Source organism: Capra hircus, chromosome 19, assembly GCF_001704415.2.
Source record: "Capra hircus breed San Clemente chromosome 19, ASM170441v1, whole genome shotgun sequence".
Taxonomy (NCBI): domain Eukaryota; kingdom Metazoa; phylum Chordata; class Mammalia; order Artiodactyla; family Bovidae; genus Capra; species Capra hircus.
The window spans coordinates 49,215,949-49,236,049 of record NC_030826.1 but is presented as its reverse complement, the minus strand read 5'-3'; the positions used below and the strand labels follow the sequence as shown (position 1 = coordinate 49,236,049).

Sequence of the window (20,101 nt, the reverse complement as noted above, 5' to 3'; positions counted from 1 at the left end):
CTCCAATACTTTGACCATCTGATGCAAAGAACTGACTCATTTGAAAAGACCCTGATGCTGGGAAAGATTGAAGACAAGAGGAGAAGGGAATGACAGAGGATGAGATGGTTGTATGGCATCACCGACTCATCATGGACATGAGTTTGCGTAAGCTCCAGGAGTTGGTAAAGGACAGGGAAGCCTGGCACGCTGCAGTCCATGGGGTTGCAAAGAGTCGGACATGACTGAGCAACTGAACCGAACTGATTTTCAAAACGGTACCAAAACTTTTAATGAAGAAAGAATAGTCTGAAACAAATACTGTCAGAACAGCTCAACATCTACATGCAAAGGAATGAAGTTATACTTACTTTACCCTATATAAAAAATGAATTCAAAATGGAACAAAGACCTACATAGAAAAGCTCAAATTATAAAATTATTTGAAAAAAACAAAGGAATAAATCTTCATGACTTTGATTTGGCAATGAGTTTTTAGATATGACACCAAAAGTACATGTAATGACAACAAAAATAAATTGGATTTCATCAAAATTATAATTTTTGTGCATCAAAGGATATTCTCAGAAGAGTGAGAAGACAACCCAAAGACAGCCCAACCCAAAGAAAATATCTGCAAATCATATATCTGATAAGAGTCTAGTATCCAGAATACGTAAAAAACTTGCAGCTCAACAAGAAAAAAAAACAGTCCAGCAGTTCCTCAATGTGTTCAAAGAATTACAATATGACCCAGCAATACCACTACAAGGTATATACCCGAAGAAACTGAAAACCCGTGTTCAAACAAAAATTTATACACAAATGTTTACACTAGCATGCTTCACAACAGCCTAAAAGTAGACCAACCCAAATGTGCCTCAACTGGTGAACGGATAAACAAAATGTGGTACACCTATACCATGAAATATTATTCTCTCATAAAAAGGAATGAAGTACTAATATATGCCTCAACGGACACCTTAAAAACACTGAACAATGAAAGAAACCTGTCACAAAAATAACACATATTATATGATTCAGTTTATCTGAAACGTCCAAAATAGGCAAATCTATAGACAGAAAGTAAATCAGTGGTTGCACAGAACTGGGAGGAATAGGGCATGGACGGTGACAACGAAAGGATGCAGGGTTCCTTTTTGAGGTGATGAAAATGTTCTAAAATTGACTGTGGTGGTGGCTGCACACATCTGTGAATCTACTTAAAAATAACTTGATTATATATTTTGATGGGTGACTTATGTGGTGTATAAATTATATTTCAATAACACTGTTATAAAATATATTTGATTAACCCAAACAAAGGCAGAAAAAGAGGAAAATGGAGTGAAGAATAGATATGATTAACAAAACAATAGCAAGAAGAGAGACTCAGATCTAACCACACCAATAATCACATTATATGTATCTAATGTAAACATCCCAGTTAAAAGGCAGAGATTGTCAGACTGGATTTAAAAAGCACGATCATATGCTGTCTACATGTGTATGTATGCTAAGTCACTTCAGTCATGCCTGACTCTTTGTGACCCTATGGACTGTAGCCTGCCAGGCTCCTCTGGCCATGGGATTCTCCAGGCAAGAATACTGGAATGCATTGCCATGCCCTCCTCTAGGGGGTCTTTCTGACCCAGGGATGGAACTCATGGCTCATAAATATACACTGGCAGGCAGGTTCTTTACCACTAGCACCACCTGGGAAGCCCCTACAAGAATCTATAATGAAGGGGGCATCCTTTAAATATAAAGACAAGAAGGGTTAAGGGAAAAAATGATGGAAAAGATACGCTATGCTAACACTAGTCAAAATAAAGCCAGAGCAGTTAAATCAATATCAAACAAAGTACATTTCAGAGCAAAGAACATTACCAGAGATTAGGTAATGATGAAGGGGTCAATTCTTCACAACAGTCTCAAATTTTAACAGAGTAAAATTTAAAATGCATAAAGCCAAAAATGACAGAACAGCAAGAAAGAATAATAAATCTACAATTAGAGTTGCAGATTTCAATAACCCCTCTCAGTAACTGATAAAACAAGCAGAACTTGCATCAGCAAGGATACAGAAGATTTAAACAAGACTGTGTTCAACTGCATTTGCGTTTACAGAGAACTCCACCCAACACCAGCAAATGCACAACCTTCTCAAGTGCACACAGAACATTTGCCGAGATAGGCCTTATCCTGGACTGTAAAGTAAATCTTACTAAACTTAAAAGATTCACATCAAAAAAAGATGTTCTCTTACGTCAGAGGAATTAAAATAAGAAATAAATAACATAAAGATATCTGGAAAATCCCTCAAATATTTGGAAACTAAATACTCTACTTCAAATAATCCATAAATCAACTAAAAAATCAAAGGAAGCAGTTAGATGGTATTTTGCAGCTGAATGAAAATTAAAACACAATATATCAGAATTTGTGGGATGTCAATGTGATACTTAGGGGGCAGTTTATATCACTAAATGCCAGTTTTAGAAAATGAGAAAGGTCTCAAACCAGTGACCTCAGCTTTCACCTTAAGAATTCCAAGAAGAATAAATTAAACCCAAAGTAAGCAGAAAAAAAGAAAATGCAATTCAGAGTGGAAATAGAAAACAGACAAAATAGGCAAAAGAAAAACAATATAAACAATCAATGAAACCAAAAGCTGATTCTTCAAGAAGATTGTTTTTTAAATGGACAAAAACAAATCTAATGTCACAAGAAAAGAATTTTAAGAATTAGAGGGGGAGCTTCCTGGTGGCTCAGAGGTTAAAGCCCGTGCCTGCGTATGCCTGCAATGCGGGAGACCTGGGTTCGATTCCTGGGTTGGGAAGACCCCCTGGAGAAGGAAATGGCAACCTACTCCAGTATTCTTGCCTGGAGAATCACATGGACAGAAGAGCCTGGTGGGCTGCAGTTCACCAGGTCACAAAGAGTCGGACACGACTGAGCAACTTCACTTTCATTTTCACTTTCCCTGGTGCTCCAGGGCTTCCTGGTAGCTCAGATGGTAAAGAATCCGCCAGCAATGCGGGAGACCTGGGTTCAATCCCTGGGTTTATGAAGATCCCCTGGAGAGGGGAATGGCTACCCACCCCAGTATTCTTGCCTGGAGAACTCCATGAACAGAGGAACCCGGTGGGCTACAGTCCACGAGGTCGAAAAGAGCTGGAGGCAACTGAGCAACTTTCACTTTTTTTTCCCTGATTGTTCAGTGGTTAAGAATCCACCGAGAAATGCACGGGACACCGGTTTGATCCCTGGTCTGGGAAGATCCACATGCCGAGAGGCAACTAAGCCATGGGCCACAACTACTGAGCCCATGTGCTCTAGAGCCTATACTCCACAAGTGAAGCCTCTGCAGTGAGAAGCCGGTGCACCGCAAAGAGCAGCCCCTGCTGGTCACAACCAGAGAAAGTCCACACACAGCAACGAAGACCCAGTACAGCCAAAAAAAAGAATTAGAAATGATCAATAATGACCATTCACATCAGAAATAAAAACACTTAAGGGCTTTCTGTTAGGCTAAATCAGTAAGGAATGAGCAGGGGTTCAATGTTATGTGGCAACGTGGATGGGAAGGGAGTATGGGGGAGAATGGATACACGTATGTGTATGGCTGAGTCCCTTCACTCTTCACCTGAAAGTACCTCAACATTGTTAACTGGCTATACCCCAATACAAAATAAAAAGTAAAAAAAAGAATGAGCAGAGGTCGTACACAAATCCTTTCTTGAAGCACAAGAAAACCAGCCCTACCAGGTCCTTAATAAGTGGTACACTCCAATATTACTTAGCATACTTTTCACCAAGATTTGAACAACAGGAAACTATTTAAGTACATAAGTTGATAAGAATAATAAACTAAAGACGGTTACTGACCTCCTCGGGGAGAAGGAGAATCATGCCCTCCAATGACCACGAGGATGCCGGAATCTTCCAGCTTCTTTTTCCATTTTTCAATGATAGTCATGGACTTGTCCTGAAAGTATGAGGAGGTTGGCAGGTCAGGAAACTTTCCTCCAAATGGTCAGAGGTGACTTACACTAAGGCTAAATGACCAACAGGAAGTTTGTAAATACCTTACTGGCATCATTAAAAATGGAGAGCTCCATGGAGCCTTCAAAGTCCTGCTGCAAAACCGACCCCAAGCATTCGTCCAACCACGGTTCAGCGTCATGGACCGGGAGGATAACAGACTGGAATTCAAAACAAATGAATTGAGAAACAAGTGTGGAAACTGAATTCTCTTTCCAAGACTCTAATTTACTTCCCCATTACCATCTGCACAATGCTCATTTTCCAAGCTCAAGACATGACTCACAGAACAACCCAGAATAAGGATTCCAGAATAAGGAGAGTACAACCTGACAAACCAAAGGTGCCTATGCCTCAAGATTTGTTGTCTTAGATTTCCCTGAATTGCTCTGATTGCTTTTAAAAAGGAAACAAAATCTGAAAGGCATCAAAAATGTTCCCAATTCAATGGCAAATTCATGTGGTTCCCAATCAGTGGTCAGAAACATCATCATTTTGGTTGAAACAAGCATCTGTGTATCTTTGAACCCACTCATGAAATAAGCATTTTCAGTAAACCATGATGTTAGAGGAACTGCAACAAAGAAACCCTTTTAAGTACCCGCTACACTTCAGTATTCCTGCCTGGAGAATTCCATGGACAGAGGAGCCTGGAGGGCTACAGTCCCTGGGGTCCCAAAGAGTCAGACACAACTGAGCAACTAATACACACATACTTTAACAAAGTATGGGGACAGGGTTGGGGAAAAAAGGAGGCAACCTCCCTACAGCTCTCTCTTCCTTTGCTCTATTCAGTTTAGGACAGTTTGGCACTGTCCTCTTCTCACAGGCCCACATAAAACAAACATTTCTGAAGTGTATAAAGTAAAAACAGTGAAACCTGAGTGCCAACAAAACGACTGATTACAGGATTTATCTTCTGTATCAGTTCAGTTCAGTTGCTCAGTCGTGTCTGACTCTGCGACCCCATGAATCGCGGCATGCCAGGCCTCCCTGTCCATCACCAACTCCCGGAGTTCACTCAGACTCTATCAAGTCTATCAAGTCAGTGATGCCATCCAGCCATCTCATCCTCTGTCGTCCCCTTCTTCTCCTGCCCCCAATCCCTCCCAGCATCAAAGTCTTTTCCAATAAGTGAACTCTTCACATAAGGTGGCCAAAGTACTGGAGTTTCAGCTTTAGAAATCCCAGGGTATATTAAGCAATACAGACTTTGGGTATGAAAACAGAAGTTACAGTCAGTCCTCACTCTTGAGTTTATACCTTAAAGAAGAGTGGACGTATTTCTAAACAAGAGAACAGAAACATAGGTCATCCAAGTGAGTGTGTACATATGCATGTATGGGTACACATGTGCAAATACATCTGTACAAAACATAGATAGGATTTTTAAATGCTAAATCTGAATATGGTTATGAAAAGCTCACAGATATAAGTACTGTAAATACAGTTTTGTCAAGGCAAGTTCTTTACTCTGAAGATCTAATTCAACAATACTATCCCTTCCTAGATTTATGTTATTCACAAAAGTAGCTCCCTAGCTTACTAACATATTTACTTTGGAATTATTTTTTTAAAGGAAAAAAGGAGAGGATATTTTACTGTTCTCGAGATCTACAATACAAAACATAATGTGAATTTCTGCCAGAGATGCGCTAGATTACTCCGTCCGCACGCTTGCTGGTGCTTAAACGTTTATTTGGGCGGAGATCCTCACAGGCTGCCCAGAAGAGGTGGTGGTAGTGTGTGAAACGGAGACCCCGAAGACGGAGGGGAGAAGGATGGAGGGATGGAGCAGGGCGGAGAAGAGGAGGATGGAGGGAAGAGGGATGGAGGTGAAAAGAGAGGAGAAGGAGCGGAGAGTAGAGGGATGGAGGTGAGGGGGACCGAGGTGTGACGTGAGGAGCGGATGAGAGGAAGCTGGAATCTGAGAGACTGGGACCTGAACTGAAGCAGACGGGCGGGGAGGGCCGGGGAGGGGCGGGGCGCCCCCCCACACCCCACCCCGCCAGCCGGGCACCTACCACTTGGGCGGGGGCGCGAGCCGGGCCGATAGCCCGGGCGCCTGGGTACCCCCTGGCCAGCATGGCGCGCGTTCCTCGGGCTGCCCCGCCCACCTCGGGCTACAGCGCCTGCGCGGGCGGCTCGCCGGGAGGCGGGACCGAGGCCGAGCGCCTCCGATTGGCGCAGTGGGACGCCGATCAAGCGGGGAGCCGCGGGCAGTGGAGAGGAGCGGTCTAGAGGGGCTGGAGGGCTCCCCAGAGAGCTTGTCAGCTTCTCTATCCTCAGGGACGCTTGTGTTACTGGAGTGCCTGGGTTGTGCAGGAGGTGGGGTTGGTGGGAAGACTGCGCCATCTGACATGGAAAGGTTCTGTGTGAAGAGCAGGTGACCGCTTCCCGGCTCGGGGGACGGGGCGCCTGAGCGGCGCCCGAGTGCACCGGCTGTCACGCGGGCTCCCCAACCCATCTGGGTCAGTGAGCACAACTTCATAGCCATCACCACCCAAACTAACGTTGAATGCAAATCATTCGACAAACCAGCAATTATGACAAAGCCGAACTGCTGTTTCATGTCTTGCAAGCATTGCTTCAAATGTCATTGTTCCTTAAATTGCATCAGTGTTTTCAAAGCCTGTGGTAAAAATTGGAACACTTAGGCCAGATGAGTGAAAAATGCATCCTTATCTACAATGGGACAAAAGCAATCTGAGGATTTGTTTCCAAGGACCTGGTGTGCTCCAAGGGTTGGTATGTTAGGAATAGTTCCATTTTAAGGGACTCGGTAAAAAGTCACATTGTAACTTCCAGATCGTACTGTGGGCTTTGGAGCTCGACTGGCTCAGTAATCAGTGGGAGGAAGAGATAAGGGGTCCCCACGGCGTCTGGCACCTCCACTCCACAGCACATGCTATCAGAATTGGGCTTGGCTGCTCCTGTCTTGCTTCCTGTACATCTCCTGCTGCCAGAAGTTTGCTTTTCACTGCCTTCCCCCTAATAAAAATTTGGCTAGAGTCTGCTTTTTGCAAACATTCAGAGTGCCAAGAGGCACTTCAAAAGTGCAGGATCTGGCTGGGGATGGGGGTGGGGTGACGTTTAGATTCTTCTCTTCGTGGTAGGAAGATTCTCAACAGAGGGGCCAGGCTATGAGGCCTGACACCAACCCATCCCTTTCCCCCCACCACCACGAGGGACATGAACATAGGGTAGGATAAGGAGGTGACAAAGTCATGGGCCTCTGGAGAGGAAGTGATGCAGGTCTCCCAAAGCTCTTGGCTCACCCCATGAGTGACAGTTTTCTTTATTTTTAAATGTTGTTTCTGCAGACTGTTGGCGAATCCTGGTCATATTCAGAAAACCCAGTGCCAACTGCCGAGGCCTCCAAAATTTAAAAGCCCTCTTATGAGGTGGGTGTAGGCAGCAAAGATGGGCTTAGGTCTAGGCTTGACTACACTGGATCCAGAGTCAGAATGAGTCTGCCCTGGGCGTGCCCATGAAGAGTGAAGTCAAGCTTTAAAGCCAGCCGCTGGATGTTTCCCTACAGCCCACACTGCAAGGCTACCAAGCAAGCATCCTGTCCAAGTTTCCTGAGGGGACAGACCCCAACAGTGCTCCAGCTGGACCTCTACTGGGCAGTAATACTGCTGGGAGGTCAGGAACTGCCCAGCACCATGAAGGACAGTGCACTTGAATGGGTGAAGACAGGCTGCCTGTGGTGGCCAAAGTACCCTGATAATGAATCCATTCACAGCAGAGCAGCCGGCGTGTGACTGTGTCATGCGCACCAGTGTCTATCTTCTCCTCTCTCATTTTTTTTTAAAATGATTAGTTGAGATTCACTGTGCTGAGTTAAGAAACTGAAGCTGGACTTTTTACCAGCTGTGGGAAGTAATGAGGTTCCCATCACAGGAAGCATTCAACTAACAGTTGGGCAAACGTTTGGTATGGATTTGACAGGAGCATTCAAGTATCACATAGAATGGTTGTATGTCCTAGATGCCAACCCCCTTAGCCCAGAAAGCGGAGCCTGAGTTGGGCTTTTGTTCCCAGGAAGTTGCAGCAGGGGAGTAAGGCAGGGGAGGAGACAGTCCAGGACCAGCATGCTGTGTTTGAGGCAGCCCCCATCATGGACACTGGAGCTGAGCCCCTAGACCTTCCCAGAGACCTGGAGAGCTGACCACCTGAGCGAGAAGGAAGGAAATCTTACCTCTACCACACTTCTGGGTGGTGACTTCAGGATCCCACAGGTGGCCCTCAGCACTGGCGTGCACAGCACACTGTAGGCCAGGTGAGACCTGCCCAGAACTGTGTGCAGTGGCTGGACTTGAGTTAGGACCAGGAATGTGGGAAGGGTGGAGCAAGGGGCCAGAGGAGCCTGATGTGTGATCAGGAAGGCAGATGGAAACTCAAAATAGCATCCCCTCCAACCACCCTGTTGTACAGTTAGCACATGTGGATCCTTCTGGAGTGATTTAAGCAACTGCTCTTCAAATCTGGGATGATGCACAGGTGGGCGCCAGGTGCCTGCAGGAGATGTGTGCACAGCACGGGGTGCTAGTGCCTGAAGCCCTTGGGTATTCAGTGAAAGGCCAGGAGAGGCCAACCAGACATCTTCCTCCTAAATATTAACAGGAAAATGTCATGTGTGGGAGCAGAGACTTGGATAAATTCACATCTGATAGAACTTGGCGGAAGAGTGGGCACACCAGAGGCTTTAGGGGCCACCTGCCAGTGCTGCTGGCGTCACTGTCAAGGCCAGGGCCAGGCTGTTAGTGAGGAGACCACCCTAGAAGTGGGGTATCTTAGAAGGGGGGTGCACCATGGGGCTGGATTCAGCAGTGCCTGTGTGAGTGCTCCTCATGTCCAACTCTGTGCGACCCTATGTCTCCTCCGTCCATGGGCTTCTCCAGGCAGGCATACTGGAGTGGGTTGCTATTTCCTCCTCCAGGGGATCTTCTCAACCCAGGGATGGAACCCGCATCTCCTTCATCTCCTGCATTGTCAGGTGGATCCTTTACCACTGAGCCACCTGGGAAGCCCAGGTCCAGCGGTGAGTTTCCCCCTTTATGGGGCAGAGTGAGAGTTTGCAGGATGCAAAGAGGGAAATGTTAGCCATGCCTCCCCATGAGGAGCTGTCTGTCCCCTCAGCCCACACCCAGGCCTCCTGCCTCCTAGGGCTGGCTCCACACCGGGGTGCTGCCCACACACAGATCATCAGGGCTAAGAGGTAGGCAGGACCCTGACCCTGACGAGGGAACAGCACCCAGCAGTCACCAAGGAATCGGTGGCCTGTATGTGAACTGAGAACAGCATCGTCTGGCCCTCAGAGCTGCCTCCCGGAGCCCCGAGACCTGAGGTTGGATGTCAAAACTTCCTTAACTGGCCTTTGTTGGGAGATACTCCTGCATGGGTCTCCCGAGCTCTTCCCCACTCAGCTGGGCGCCCTGGTTACCTGGCCTGTTTCCTGAGCAGCCTTGAGGAATGAGGTCATGGTGCCCTTCAGGAGGAAGAGCGGGCTTGCCTGCTGCCTCTGTCCTGTTCCCCCTGCACATCAGTGTCCATCAGGGCTCCATTGTGTCACCCCCGGGAGAATGGAGGCTCCAGGAACACACATGCTAATCTTGACCCTCTGAGCACTGCTTTTCCTGCAAGTAATAATCTTCTTTGGGGCCTTCCCAGGTGGCTCAGTGGTAAGGAATCCACCTGCCAATGCAGGAGACACCAGTTCAGTCCCTGGATCGGGAAAATCCCCTGAAGGAGGAAACGGCGACCCACTCCAGTATTTTTGCCTGGAGAATTCCATGGACAGAGGAGCGTGGCAGGCTATAGACCATGGGGTCACAAAGAGTCGGATATGACTAAGCACACACGCACGCGTGCGCACACACACACACACACACACACACACACAATATGCACAGGAGCCTGTATTTTCAGTCAGCACCTGAAGAATGTGACCAGCTGGCCATCCCATTAGCTTGAAGAGGAGGGAAAGCTCTGACTCCTTCACGGTTCTGGGCAGCGTCCCACCCTCACAACCCCCTCCTCCCTTCCAGGGACCTGCCCTGGACCCACCAGCTTGAGGAGTCCCGGCCGATGAAAGGCAGGGAGAAAAATCGGTGCACAAAACCCCAGCATGACGGGGCAAGCACCAACACTGACACACTTTTATCTTTTCTCAATTTCGGGCCTCCCCCATGGCTCACTTCCTCAGAGACCCCGCCACCCCCCTGGCCCATCTGCGTGGGTCCTTACGCTAAGTGCTCACTGCACTGTCTCCCCCTAAGCTGCCGCCTTGGTGGGGGCAGGGACCGTCTTTTTGTCCACTGCCAGCTCTCTGCGGCTGGCACAGGCCAGCAGCCACGTGAGCCGGCTGCCGATGCGGGGCCAGGATGGGAGGCTGGGAAATGGGGGAGCTGGTTCCCAAGAGCGAGCCCCTGTCTGGTGCTGCACACCTGCATCCAGGGCACCTCAGCCCGCAGCCCGGTGAAGCAGAGGTGGGGGCGCTTCCCCAGGCAGAGCGCACGGCCCTGCTCCCCACTCACCCTTGTCCCTGAAATCCCCAAGTTGATTCACTCGCTCTGGGAAGCCAGGTCCGTGAAAACACTGCTCAGCTGTTCACTGGAGCCTCTGACTCAGAACAGAACGGCATAGGGTACCTGACCAGGAGCAAAAGAAGGAAGGAAAGAATGAATGAATGCAGGCGGGGCAGCCCACCCATAACAAAATCTGGACGATGAGATGTGCCTACACTAGGTCTAGTTAGAGTTCTGTGCTGTGCTAAGTCATTTCAGTCATGTCTGACTCTCTGTGACCCTATGGACTATTGCCCCTCAGACTCCTCTGTCCATGGAATTCTCCAGGCAAGAGTATTGAACTGGGTTTCCATGCTCTTCTCCAGGGGATCTTCCCCAAACAGGGATTGAACCCAAGCCTCATGTCTCCTGTGTTGGCGGGTGGGTTGTTTACCACTAGTGCCCCCGGGGGAGCCCAGTTAGAGTCCTTAATAATGTTATCAAATAACTCAAAATTTCACATGGTCAGTGTAGAAACTGCCTAACCCCAGCTATATTCTTTGGCCACCTAATGCAAAGAGCTGACTTATTGGAAAAGACCTTGATGCCGGGAGAGACTGAAGGTAGGAGGAGAAGGGGACGACAGAGGATGAGATGGTTGGATGGCATCACTGACTCAATGGACTTGAGTTTGAGCAAACTCCAGGAGATGGTGAAGGACAGGGAAGCCTGGAGTGCTGCAGTCCATGGGGTCACAAAGAGTCAGGCACAATTTAGCAACTGAACAAGGTATATTCTGTCTGGATAAACTGCTGGTTATTTTGATTGATGTGGTCAGTAAAGTCAGTTGATAACTCAGGCTCTCCTGGAATTCACATGGTCCAGTTCCAAGGCTGTGGGTGGGGCTACAAGCCTCCCCCTCCCATAGCCACATCCAGCTTCTTAGCAGTCCCACAGTATTTGGGTCCCGGCTTCTCTTAGAACTGGACTGTTTGACAACCCTGGGCTCATGCCGTCCCCTGCTGGAATCCACACTGGGAGCTGGGCGGGGGTTCTCTTGCATGTCCTGCCCAGGCCCTACTGCCCAGGACAAGTGAGTGCACCAGCATCACAGCTGCAGTTTTTGAGAACCTGTCCCCAAGTCGAGCCCCCTCACTGGTCACCGATGTCTGTGACTTATTTGCCTTTCCCGAGCAGGAAGATCTCTCTGTAAGGGTGCTTGGCATCACTTCTGTACATACTGCAAAGTCTAAAATTCTATTAAAATGGATACAGCCCTAATCAAATAGGAGCATTTAGTTAAAAAAAAAAAAAACACTTAAATGTAAGAGTATTTTAAAGCAAAACTTGTCTCTTGAGGCCATGTCTGGCATTTCTGCACTGCCCATTATGCCTGTCAGCATGACTGTTAAGCTTCCTAAATTAATGATACGGAAAAACAAGAAATAATAATCAGCAACACCAAGCACTGCCAAACTTCAGAAGGAAGGGGCATTGGCCCCGGAATACTGACTCTTGCCAGTCTGTCCCAGTCTAATGATTGGTGTTCCAACCAGCGATTCAACAAATCCCAAGTTTGCAACCAGCCTGCTGAGAGCTCTCCATCAGTCCTCTGCTGGTCCACAGCCGACTGGCTGAAAGATAAGTCAGGGTTTTCTCCTGAGAAGATCTACAAATATACGGAGATCTAATAAGTGGAATGAGAGGCACTGCTGATAAACTGTGTGCTGATGCTTGTGAACTGCAGGTTTCCTGGCGCGAGGATCTGGATGCTGACTGGACTGGTAAGTCTCGGTGACTTGCAGGAGGCCAAGAAAGAGGATGCGCAAGGGGTCTTTACAGAGAACTATGTAGGGCCCAAACCACAAAGCCATGAACAGGTGAGGAGTTTTTGGCCTCAATTCTCAGCCAGTGGGGCTTCCCACGTGGCGCTAGTGGTAAACAGCCAGCCTGCCAATGCAGGAGACCCGGGTTTGAGCCCTGGGTTGGGAAGATCCCCTGGAGGAGGAAATGACAACCCACTCCAGTATTCTTGCCTGGAAAATCTCATGGACAGAGGGACCCAGCAAGTTACAGTCCATGGGGTCGCCAAGAGTTGGACACAACAGAAGTGACAGCGTGCATGCTCAACCGGTGGGTCTTTCTCTCCCCCTGGAGTTGAGGGGTACACGGGTGGCCACAGCAGTGCCTCTGAGATGCCCCTGCTTACCCCTAGCTGAGCTGGGAGCTGCCCGGCTTCTTTATGGCCTTTCAGGTCCTGCCTCAGCCCTGCCACCCTGGAGTGGCCTGGCCGTGGAGAAAGGCACGCTCTGACTGCTTAGCACCCCTGAATCATCTCACCCCAGGGCAGCAGCATTTCCAGCCAGGTCCTGGCCCACACAGAGCGCTGGGCAGACGGACACCAAGGTGCAATGTAGATCTCAGCTCATCACAGCCTCTCTTCAGCTTCACGTCCTTGCCTTCAAAGCAGACGAATAATGTCTGTATCCCTGAGTGATGCGAAGGACCCAAGGGAGGGGTTGGGGCAGGGAGACCATGGAGGAGCTGCAGGGGTAGCTGGAGAGAAAAGTGTCCACATGGGGCCCTTGCTGGAGCTGTCACGGGGAAGAGTCCGTTGGCTGGGACATGCAAGGGGACAAGGGGAAATGTCCAGATGGGGTGTGGTCCACGAAGCCTCGAGGAACATTCTCATGGAGCTCAAATCTGGTTTTCAGATTTCCTGCTGACCTTACTCTGTGGCATCACCCAACGCATGAGTTTGGAGTATGTATGAATCAGAACTCCTGACTTTAAAAAACACAGGGTTGGGGATACCTATGGCTGATTCATGTTGAGGTTTGACAGAAAACAACAAAATTCTGTAAAGTAATTATCCTTCAATAAAAAATACATTAATTAAAAAACCAAAAAACAAGAAAACATAGGGTTGGCTGGTTGTCAGTGTCCCGGTAAGACTGGTGTCAGGGAAGCTGAGTCCATGCGCTGCCAGCACTGTTATTGGATGTGCCCCCTGTCGGCTCATGGGCCCCACTGTCCTCTAGATGCCTGCGTGACCAGGAGTAGCAGAGCTTCCTGCCAGTGTGGGCACCCCGGTCAGAGCCCTCCTCCCTCTAGCGCCGGCAGAATCGGCCTTGGGCAATTCATCCCAGTTTACCTAAAACTGTTCTGGTTTTAACTCCGAGAGTCCAATGTCCCAGGATCCCCTTAGTCCCAGAAAATCAGGACTGTTGGTCACCAAGCTCCAACAAGAACCAGTGGCCGGCCGACAGGACATAGGCACGGCACACACTTGGGGGGCACACACGGGGGCCCATGAGAGGGAGGGGCACCTCGTCCCAGGCAGGCCTGCCCAGCCCCCCAGTAGATGGGGTCAAGGATGCTCTTACACCCCAGAGTGTGGGGGACCCAGTCACCCCTTCCTGGTTGGCTCACCTTGGGAGAGTTTCCTGGCCCAGAATGTTTCAGGATGACTCTGGGAGGTAACAAGGCTAGGACTCCTGACCATTTGTGGCCATCAGCACCCCTGCAGAGCCAGCCCTGCCTGTAGACACCCGAAATCACCCCAAATTATCTGCCTTACTAGCCACACCACCGGGAACAGATGCCATGTCCTGAGGGACCATACTCTTGGGCGTCTCGGGCCATGTCCAGTGTGAGGAGCTCCTGAGTTCACACCCAGGGATTTTCCCATGGTCCCTCCATCCCCACCCTGGTGAGGACACCCTGAAATGTCACCAGGCTGCCCTTTCCCGTGGGAATTCCTCCTCTCCATTGTATCCGTTTCTATCAGGAAAGTATTAATACAAGAACAACTTCAACAGCAGTGGTGGTCGTTTCCCAGATTCAGCTCTGCCCTCCCTCTATCCAGTCACTGCCTGGCCCAGGTCCTGCCCGACAGCAGTGCCTGTATGTCCTGACTGTCAGAGTCCAGGCCTCGTGTGACCCAAGGGGACACTGGTGGTTGGGTCAGGAGGACCCCTCGGAGCTGCAGGGGGGAACTGGCTTTCCCATAGCCGGCCTGTGGGACCCAGAGCCTACTTCCTGACTGAAAAAGGAGGGCCCAGTGAGGGCACAAACCGGTGGGCTGCCTCTGAGAAGGGTGACACCAAGTCACCTGTCATCCTCACTGATTTACGCTTGGCTTCTTGTCAGCCCTTAAGTGGAGAAACGTTACAAAAAGCACAAGAATGCCATGTTGGCTGGAGTGGGGGTCATCATGAGGCCCCAGGCCAGGCGTCTCTCAGATCCCCTTAACATCCCCGGGACAGCTGTTTCAGCCCATGGACACTCTGAGCCCAGCCATTACATCCAGCTGACCACAATGGCTGCTCCTGGTCCCTGGGCTGGGAGGCATGGACAGCCCGCACTGGCTAGGCCTGACCCCTGCACTCCCTTCCCTCTGCTTGGGTGTCTGCAGTTGTGTTTTGTCTTGCTGCCCTGCAAGATTCCTGGGGACCCCACAGAGACAAGTTGCAAATGTTAGTCACTTAGTCATGCCCAACTCTTTTCAACCCCACGGACTGTAGCCTGCCTACAGGCTCCTCTAGTCCATGGGATTCTCCAGGCAAGAATACTGGAGTGGGTTGCTACTTCCTTTTCCAGGAGATCATCCCAACCCAGGGATCAAACCCAGGTCTCCCTGCATTGCAGGTGGGTTCTTTACCACCTGAGCCACAAGGGAAGCCTGTCTCAGTGAGACAGGCCATAGATAAAGGCCTCTGAGCTGGCTAAGAAAAGCAAACTTTAGTCTTTGGGGGAATGGGGTGGGGTTAGATTAGGTGGGCTCGGCTCAGATTTAAAATGAGAAGAACCGTTAACCCAGGACTTAAAAGTGCGGGCAGCCCAGACGGTGCTATGTGGCCGTGAGGGCCATCTCGGGCAGGGGAAACACAGTTATTTTTGCCTCTTGAGGTTTAGTCCTTCCTGCTTGGACATTTTTTGGAAGTACAGGAAACACATGGGGTTTAACTAAGGGAAAGTGCCTCCAAAACCTTCATCTTCCACGGGGAGTGTGCCCGGTGGGGCTGAGGTCCTTCACACGTAGGTGACGAAGAACAAAAGCACAAATCGGACTTGGACGAGGCACCACTGCTTTGCTAGGAAGTTCGAGGATCCCTTCTCACTTCGGCTTTCTCTGAAGGAAAAATCCTCGCAGTTTACCAAAACGGCGATGTTTTAGGAAACGGTCAAAGCCACTGATGATCCACAGAAACCACCCCTGTAAACATGGGAATGCGGCGAATGAAACAAAACAAGAGAGCACGGAAGTGTGTCACTGCGAACAGCTTTGCACACCAGCTTGATCCCGGGGCGGCGGCGGGGGGACCTCTTGGGGTCATCCCAAGGGGCCGCCATCATCAGCCCCATGACACGGGCAGGGACACAGAGTCGTGGCCCCCACAGTGGAGCTGTGAACAGGGAACCAGGCCATGAGCCACACCTGCCCACCATGCTCTAGGCAGCAAGCCCTCAGCAGTGAGTGCTGGTGATGGGGTCTGGCCCTGGGACCCTCAGACAGCCAGAGACGGCCCTTCTGGAAGGTGATGCCTTTCTCTCCCCCACAGCTAATGTGGGTGTGAACCCTGGAGGATAGATTGTGACCTGAGGCTGAGACCAGGGCCCGCCCCTCCTTCCACGCCATGGCCCTCGTTCTCGGGCACACAAGCCACACCAGTTAATCCAGGGACTTCTCACCTCTCTTCCAAGTCAGGGAAGGAGGTGTCGGAGGCTGGAGTCAGCCTCCCAAGTTGGGCCACATGAAGGGTCTGGGCTGGGGTTCACAGCCTCCGGGAGACAGTGCCGAGGATAAGAGATATGGGGGACGTCTGGGTCATGGCCCCACGTGGCCTGAGCAATGCGTCACGAGGAACAGACACCCAACAGCCACGGCATCCTGTGCAGGGCACCTTCCCCCGAGGATGTCTTGGAGACTGGTCGCCCCAGGCCTTTCAAGTACACGTTTGCTGAGGTCAGAACGCTTCACTGGTTTAAAGTCCGGTAGAACACCTACTGTGTGTGGGATTGAGTAAGACATGGATGCCTCCGGGAGCTGGGCCTGGGGGCTCCCACCTCCCTAGCTGGTAGCAGTGCCCTGACCACCACCCTGAGGATGGCAGTCTGACATCCTCCCAGGGAAAGCCCGCCTGGGACCTTCACTGGGTGGAGGTGGTGGGGGCTGGGGGTGGGCAGGAGGGACTGGGCTCAGCAGGCCCACACCCCAAGGGCCATGTCACATCCCTGCCTTTGGCTGTGGCCTTGGGGGGGGGTGGTCTGAGACCCTAGAAAGGGTCAGGGGGGACTGTGGGGTGGGCAGGTTGGACGGTCGCCAGCAAAGGAGACTGTGGACATTCAGAGGCTGGTCACCCAGGGAGATGGCAGCCGCTCTGCCCGCCCTCGGCCGGACTTGAAAGAAGTGAGAACAGACAGAATTCAAAGACGCCAACAAAAGGGCTTCCTGTTGACACCAACAGGCTTAAGTCTTTTCTCCTCGCACCCCGACGCCAGCGCCCCGGCTGGCGCTGTGTCCCCCAGGCGACAACACGACCACGAGAAGACAAGAAGGAAAGTCACGCCGTCAGCCACAGCTTGGCGTGGTAATTTGTTCTTTAAAATTGGGCTGGAAATCCAGACCCTGCCCCACAGACATCGGAACCAGACGCGTGGCCCCTACAGTGCCCTGCAGATTTCCTGCCAGGGCTGAAGGTGCAACAGGCCCACTGTGGATGCTCCTTACTTAGTTTGCCGAATCCCCGTCCACACACACACACACACACACACACACACCTGCAGCACACAGAGGACACTGGGAAACACACCAACTGTGCAGCATAGTCGGGAGGACCGAAGGGAAACCCCTTCTTTTCTCTCCGCACTTCCAGAAGAATTGACCTTTCTTTCAGTAAGTGTATTTACTTTTAAAATGAAGAAGAATGACTGTAAACACTTCAGTGAGCTTTCTAGACTCAATCATGATCTTTCACCTTGTTTTCTCCATCACACATGTGGCTACTTGGCAGAGTCGAAGGGTGGTGGGAAGGCACCTCCCCACCAGCCACGAGCGAGCAAGGGGCCCAGGGTACCCAGAATCAGCCCCTGCTGCCTCCAGGCTGAAACTGACGTCAGCAGTTTCCAGTGGTTGCGCTGCCACACTAGGAAGAGGGGGTCAGGACTGGAGAGCAAGGAGGATGAGGAAGGGGAGGGTTGGTGCTCCTGAATCACAAAGGAAAACGGGACCCTCACCCACCCTGGAACCTAGGCACAAACCAACTGGGCCCCCACGGCCCCTGCAGAATCCACACCGTGAATTCATCAGGTCCATTGACAGATGTGTGTGTGCTCACTGGTGTCCCACTCTTTGTGACCCCGTGGATTGTAGCCCACCAGGCTCCTCTGTCCATGGAACTTCCCAGCCAAGAATACTGGATTGGGGTTGCCATACCTGACTCCAGGAGATCTTCCTGACCCAAGGGTCGAACCCAATACTCCTTCATCTCCTGTACAGACAGGCGGACTCTTTACCACTGCACCATCTGGGAAACCCATCCGCTTATAGATGGGGAACGGTAAATCGAAGCAAAGATGGTTTCCCCCAAATAACACGCAGAGAATGTATCAGTGTATCTGCAGGCAGAACGACCTGCTACAGGGCCTTCTCCTGCCTGGGGCCCCACTCACAGCAGCAACCTTTCAGGTCGCTCAGAAAAAGGTGCAGAGTAATACAGCTAAGTGAGGGACAGGTTGCCTCGAAATCCCAAGGGGCCCACGAGGCTTGTGCCTCTGTCATGGCTCTGGGACGGGCTGACGCAGCAGCTCATCCTTCACTTTAGGAGGGATGTCTCAGCATGCCCCACGCACAGAGGGAGAAGGCCCGGAAATTTAGTCCAATCTAACTCCCCCTCTCTGACATGCGAGTGTCTGACCAGTAAGTCTAATTGCTCCTTACTGCTCACTACTTCCAATCAGCATGATGTCATCGAGCAGGGGGCCAATGTGCTATCTGGTGGGAGGGAATGGCTCATATTCCCTGAGAACTGAACTGTGATGTAGGCCTAAAGAAGGGGTGTACCCCTGAACTAGGATAGTGAAGGTGTGTCACGGGCCTTGCCAGCTGAAGGCAAACTGATTCTGGTGGGCCTTATGGAATGGGATGGAGAAAAAGGCATTTTCCAGATCGCTGGCTGCATACCAGGTACTGAGGGATGCGTTAATTTGCTCAATCAGTGGAACCGTAGCTGTAACAGCAGCTGCAATTGCAGTCACCACCTGGTTAAGTTTACGACACTCCACTGTCACTTTCCAAGACCCACTGTCTTCCGCCAAATTGTTGTTCAGTCACTAAGTCATGTCTGACTTTTTGCAACCCCATGGACTGCAACACACCAGGCTTCCCTGTCTATCACCATCTCCCAGAGTTTGCTCAAACTCATGTCCATTGATGCCATCCAACCCTCTCATCCTCTGCCGTCCCCTTCTCCTTCTGCCTTCAATCTCTCCCAGCATCAAGGCCTTTTCTAATGAGTTGGCTCTTTGCATCAGGTAGCCAAAGTATTGGAACTTCAGCATCAGTCCTTCTAGTTCAGGGCTGATTTCCTTTAGGATTGACTGGTTTGATCTCCTTGCAGTCCAGGGGACTTTCAAGAGTTTTCTCCAATACCACAATTCAAAAACATCAATTCCATGGTGTTCAGCCTTCACCATGGTCCAACTCTCACATCCATACATGACTACTAGAAGAACCACAGCTTTGATTCTATGGCCCTTAGTTGGCAAAGTGATGTCTCTGTTTTTTAATATGCTGTCTAGGTTTGTCATAGCTTTTCTTCCAAGGAGCATGTGTCTTTTAATTTCGTGGCTGCAGTCACCATTTGCAGTGATTTTGGAGCCCAAGAAAATAAAGTCTATCACTGTTTCCATTGTTTCCCCATCTATTTGCCATGAAGTGGGGACTGGATGCCATGATCTTTGTTTTTTGACTGTTGAGTTTTAAGCCAGCTTTTTCACTCTCCTCTTTCACCTTCATCAAGAGGCTTTTTAGTTCCTCTTTGCTTTCTGCCATAAGGGTGGTGTCATCTGCATATCTGAGGTTATTGATATTTCTCCCAGCAATCTTGATTCCAGCTTGTACTTCATTCAGCCCAGCATTTCGCATGATACACTCTGCATATAAGTTAAATAAGCAGGGTGACAATATACAGCCTTGACGTACTCCTTTCCCAATTTGGAACATGTTGTTCCATGTCCGGTTCTGTTGATTCTTGACCTACATACAGGTTTTGCAGGAGGCAGGTAAGGTAGTGTGGTATTCCCATTTCTTTAAGAATTTTCCACAGTTTGTTGTGAACCACACAGCCAAAGGCTTTAGCGTAGTCAATAAAGCAGACGTTTTTGGTTTACTAGGCGGAGGCTATTATAGTGACTTCACCTGGCCTTTCCCACCAGAAAAGCCCTTATTCCACAAGTTGGGGAAGGAACATGGGATTCTGCTGGTTGCTGAGAATGCCTATTCCAGTCAGGCCTGGAACTGGGGAAATAAACACAGGATGGTTTCCAGGACCTATTGGACT

The 20,101-nt window shown here is 50.0% G+C and overlaps 1 protein-coding gene across 2 annotated transcripts in view; it reads right to left on the bottom strand.

Moving 5' to 3' along the window:
• B3GNTL1 (UDP-GlcNAc:betaGal beta-1,3-N-acetylglucosaminyltransferase-like 1) overlaps positions 1-6,124 on the bottom strand; it is a 106,015-nt gene extending 99,891 nt beyond the window's left edge. For both annotated transcript variants that reach the window (XR_001919769.1, XM_018065387.1), the window contains exons 1-3: positions 6,051-6,124; positions 4,071-4,187; positions 3,871-3,970 (exon numbers count right to left, since the gene is read on the bottom strand). Coding sequence is in view for 1 of the 2 variants with exons in the window: in XM_018065387.1 (XP_017920876.1) it covers positions 3,871-3,970; positions 4,071-4,187; positions 6,051-6,113 (280 nt within the window). In the remaining variant the exon portion in view is untranslated. The remainder of the gene's footprint in view (positions 1-3,870; positions 3,971-4,070; positions 4,188-6,050) is intronic.